Source organism: Penaeus vannamei, chromosome 41 (genome assembly GCF_042767895.1).
Source record: "Penaeus vannamei isolate JL-2024 chromosome 41, ASM4276789v1, whole genome shotgun sequence".
NCBI lineage: Eukaryota > Metazoa > Arthropoda > Malacostraca > Decapoda > Penaeidae > Penaeus > Penaeus vannamei.
In genome coordinates this window covers 14,024,429-14,029,428 of record NC_091589.1, presented here as the reverse complement: position 1 = coordinate 14,029,428, position 5,000 = coordinate 14,024,429, and the positions used below count along the sequence as shown (strand labels likewise).

At 44.3% G+C, this 5,000-nt stretch overlaps 1 protein-coding gene across 3 annotated transcripts in view; it reads right to left on the bottom strand.

Moving 5' to 3' along the window:
* Positions 1-5,000, bottom strand: part of Clbn (Nuclear export mediator factor NEMF homolog Clbn) — a 58,585-nt gene that overhangs the window by 5,549 nt on the left and 48,036 nt on the right. For all 3 annotated transcript variants that reach the window (XM_027351120.2, XM_027351121.2, XM_027351122.2), the window contains exons 12-14: positions 4,560-4,740; positions 560-754; positions 1-135 (exon numbers count right to left, since the gene is read on the bottom strand). The exon at positions 1-135 is cut by the window's left edge and continues 32 nt beyond it. In XM_027351120.2, coding sequence (XP_027206921.2) covers positions 1-135; positions 560-754; positions 4,560-4,740 — 511 coding nt within the window. The remainder of the gene's footprint in view (positions 136-559; positions 755-4,559; positions 4,741-5,000) is intronic.

Below are 5,000 nucleotides of genomic sequence, written 5' to 3'. Positions count from 1 at the left end.
TCTTTGATAATATTTTCCTGCTCCTCATCTTTGTCATCCAAAATCAGTTCTTCTTCATTGATGGAGAGATTTTCAAGGCTTTCTTTAGCATCAGAATCCTCTTCCAATGATCTAATACGCCTCTCACCAGCATGTCTATAAAACAGACAAGCAGATTTCTTAGAGGTAATATAAACATATATATCATAATTATCAAGCATTGGTCTTAGTTACTAATGTTACCTTTACATATATATACCTCTAACTGTACCAGCCTATGTCACTATTGTTATTAATAACTTAACAAAGAGCTGACTGATTCCATATTAACACTTATTGCAGAATGTCTATATATATAAATATATGATGATCATCTCAATGATGAAGTCCTCTCTTTTTCCTTAAGTTTTATATAATCAAAATTGGTATATATTTCTCTCCTTTCCCCTACTCTTTTTCCTCATTCTTTTATGAACAGCATTCTTTGCTGAGATTTTAAAAATTATATATATATAATAATAAATGAATGAGTGGAATTATAGTCAAGAAAACTGAATGCTTTACAAAAAAAAAAATTTACCTTGCTATTGAGCCCTCCTCTAACCGGAAGACGAAGCCAAAACCATATACAAGGTGCGATGGGGGGAGGAAGTTCTTCTTTCCACGGACCATAAAGGCACCAGTTGTGAGGTACTCTCCTGCCTGTGCTGTCTTGCTCACCTGGTCACCCCACACCCACCATGCTGATGTCACCACCTTCTCATCCCATGCACGGCTGGTAGGGGCAGGTCAATGTTTGATAAAAGAAGGAAATAGTTTATTTCCCTGGAGAATATTTCACCTGAATTTTTCTATATACTTTAAAATATCTCACTTATCTGATGCATTAATTCCCTCATATATACACCCACACCCATACCATCCCAATGCCCACAACCATCCACACACATACCCCAAAAAATCCACACACACACACACAAGTGCTTACACAAATTACCCCTTGGGGTAAATGGGAGGCTCTAGGGAAGTGGGCCTTGCCAGCCCTCCTCCCCCCCAATTCAACTCAACGGCAGTGAACCTTATAAATAGAGATGCTGGGGAGAGGGGAACTACCCGTCTCACTCAGCAAATGAGGGGGGCTGTGGGTCCCACTGGGAGGATGACTGCTGAGGCTCAGGAGGGAATGCGAGCTACTCGTCCAGCCTGCGCTCTGGCAGCCGCCATCCCATTGTGAGGCCTGTGGGGCCAGAGTCCTAGGGAACTCTACAGGCAGACAATCGGCCCCACGGCTTGCCGCCCCCCTTTTATATGGATCAAGGTTGGCAGGGGTGGCAGAGGTGGCGTCTGCCCAGAGTAACTGCCCAAGGTGGCTGCCCTCTTGAAGGTAAGGAGACCTGGCAACAGCATGATCAGTATGGGTCGGTACACCTATTACTGGTCGAGCCGGGGCGATGGTCATCATCTTTAAGCAGTAGCCATAGCCATCTCCAGCCGACTTCAACCTTCGGCAGAAGAGGTCTCTCCAGTTGATGAACGTATTATGTCATTGGGAGTGAAGCATGCTTTTGGCTTTGTGTATCTTATTGCTGTGTACGCTCTTACCAATGTATGTAAACTCAATGTGAAAGAGGCATTCTATGCCAAAATCACATCTGTGGTAGTCAAATGCCCCACATGAGACATTCGCACTGTACTGGGTGACTTCAAAGCGCTATCCGGCTGTGATCGAGCTGGCTACGAGATGCCTGTCGGTACTCATGGCTCAGGAGCTGATCTCGGGAGCGAGAACAGCCTCCTTCTCCAGGACTTTGCTAGGTCACAGAGAATGAGGATTTCTGGCTCCTGGTATCAGCATTCCAATCCATATCACTGGACATAGTACAGCAATACAGGTATTGTGGCCAAGGAGATCAACCATATCCTTGTTAGCTCTTGCTGGAGGATCCTTCAGAACTGCAGGGTTTACAGGAGTGACGAGTTTTGTGGCAATGACCATACTTTGGCTGCAGTGACCCTGCGAGTTCACTTCAGATCCCCCCCATCTCTCCAGTGGCCACTCTAGGGTGTTTCACCTGGACAGATTAGGGGAAGAGGAGTGTGCGCATAGGTTCACGGCAGCAATCTCTGATCAGTTAACAGTGCTTGAAAACCTGACAGACCCAGTAGCCCTTTGGGATTCCTTTAAGAGTGAAACATTTGATGTTGCCCACGAGTCCATTGGTGGATGCCTTAGAACAAGGCAGAATTTTATCACACTGGAGATGTTGGAGGCCTCAGATGCGTGTTGCATGGCTCATCTGAACAGCGATCGTGATTTGCGCCATTCCTTGGTGCACAGGGCTTGAACTCTGCTAAGAAAGGATAAGAAACAGTTCACCATGAATCTTGCCAAGGAGGCAGAAAGCCATTTCCTTGTAAATGACCTTCGTCCTGCCTACCAAGCTATGAGAAAACTGAACCCCAATCCCTCCTCACAGATGTCTGCAGTCCACTCAGTGGATGGACAGATCATCTCAGATCATGTTGGGGCTCGTGAACGTTGGGCTGAGTATTATGAGCAATTGTATCAGGTATACCCCCAGCAGTTAGTCTAGATCAGGGTTTCCCAACCAGGGGTTCTCGCAGCCTCCAGGGGTGTGAGATAGCATTCCAAGAAGTGTCCATTTTAAAGACAGGCATTTAATCTATTAATTACTCATAATCAGGAAACAGGAAGAAAAGAGCCATTGAACTGAAAATTCATTTACATAAACATTTTAAAGTTAGTTCTTTCATTTTTATATGAAGATATTTCAAGTGATTATTTCTTATAGGGTTTATTCAGATAATCTGGGACAGGTTTTCTTGTCCATATGTTTGATTTTTTTAAATATATTATTAGAAAATGAAAAAGAATACTTTCTTTTGTTGATCAGATGTTGCATACATTCACCTCTTTTACCTTAAATAAGCTATAAATTCAAATGGGGTGTGAGGGCACTGTAAAATTATCTTAGGGGTGTGGGCATAAAAAAGGTTGGAAAATATTGGTCTAGATGCAAGGAATGTTGCAATCCCTGTGCCTGACCCACCTATCAGTGAAGATCCTCATACCCTGACTGAGTTTAGGGAGATGATCTCTAAGCTGAAGGGTGGGAAAGCCGCACACATCTGTGATATCCCTGATGAAATGCTAAAGGCTGGGGGTGAGCCTATTGCACAGGGCTTGCATGCTGTCCTGGCTGCCATCTGGCAGTCTGGCTCCATTCCCCCTGACCTGTTGAGGGGCTAGGTCATACCTCTCTGGAATGGGAAAGGGGATCATTGGGACTGTAGCAACTACCATGACACCACATTGCCCAGTATACCAGGCAAGGTTTTTGCTCAAATTCTTCTGAAATGGATCCACAACCACCTGCTAAGGCACCAAAGACTGAAGCAATCTGGTTTCACAACTGGCAGGTCCACAATAGACAAACTGTATTGTAGCACTTCGAGTCATTGTATAACATCATTATGAGTTTAGTCTTAGGCTGCTCGCAGCCAACATCGACCTCAAGAAGGCATTTGATTTGGAGCATCATGAATCATCATGGGAGATCCTGAGACTGGAGAATTCCAACACAGATTATTGGATTAATAGCAAGTCTATATAATGGTACTGAAAGTGCTGTAAAGTGTGGTGGTGGCCTGTCGAGATCCTTTCCTGTTAACTCAGGAGTGAGGCAAGGCTGCATCCTTGCACCAACACTTTTCAACAGTTGCATGGACTGGATAATGGGCAGAGCTACTTTCCAAAGTTAGGATGGAGCAACACTGGGCAATATTAAGGTCTATGATCTTGACTTGCCGACAATGTTGCAATTCTATCAGAGTCTCTGAAATCTCTGGTAGCAGCTCTTGATGCATTTAGCAATGAGGCAAAGCCCTTGGGCTTGCAGGTCTCCTGGACTAAAACCAAGATCCAGGATTTTGGGGGCCTGTTAGAACCTGTTAAGTCGATACATGATTGTGGCGAGGAGGTTGAAGTCACAAAATGTTTTTAATACATTGGTAGTGCAGTTCATGTCTCTGGCCTGTCCGACCAGGAAGTCAGTAGATGGACTGGTCTAGCAGCAGGGGCCATGAACTCAGTCAACAAGAATATTTGGAGGTGCCGGTACTTATACAGGACTAAGTTACATGTCTTTAAGGCCTTGATACTTCCAGTTTTGCTCTATGATAGAGAAACCTGGACACTATCTAGTGCCTTGGAGTCACATCTCTATGGCTTTTGTAACTAGTCCCCATGCCAGATCATGGGGTACAGTTGGCAGGACCATGTGTCCAACCGACGACTCCACCATGAGACTGGCACGGGACCTGCTACTTGCATAATCTGTGACCGCCAACTCAGGCTATATAGGCACCAAGCTTGTTTCCCTGTGGATGACCCTGCCCATCAGGTTGTCTATTTACGAGACAATCCTGCATGGAGGAGGGCATGCCTGGTGGCTCACCATGAGGGATCCCCATGGCTATGTGCCCCCGTCAGCATCAGCCCCTTTGATGATGATGATGATGAAATTTCACTTGCACGCATGCACACATAAGTCTCACACCTATAACAGAGGGCCATGATTCCAGCTTCATGAAGGGTTTTTGGGGGGGGCTCCTTGCCACTGGGGTTTTTGATCACCACACTGGCAGCTCCATGGAGGTCAGCGTGGACGTAGACATCACGAGGCTTTAGATGTCGCTTAACAACCATTTCATTCATCTGCATGTCTCGACCAGCAATCACTGAAGTTATTGAACTTTTTTTATTAGAATATGAAACTTAAATGCTAATTCTGGAAATGTATAGTTCCAACATTCTGACTGTCACTTCACTTTCCAAGATTCTGATCAACTTAACATATGCTAAATTGATAATAGTTTATAGTTAGAAAATTCCACTGATTGGATATTTTAATGCAATCTAATAAACATTGTCAGACAAAAAGTATTAACTGTATTTTTGTTATCCAGCACTCACTATTTTTATCATGATTGCTTTTTGT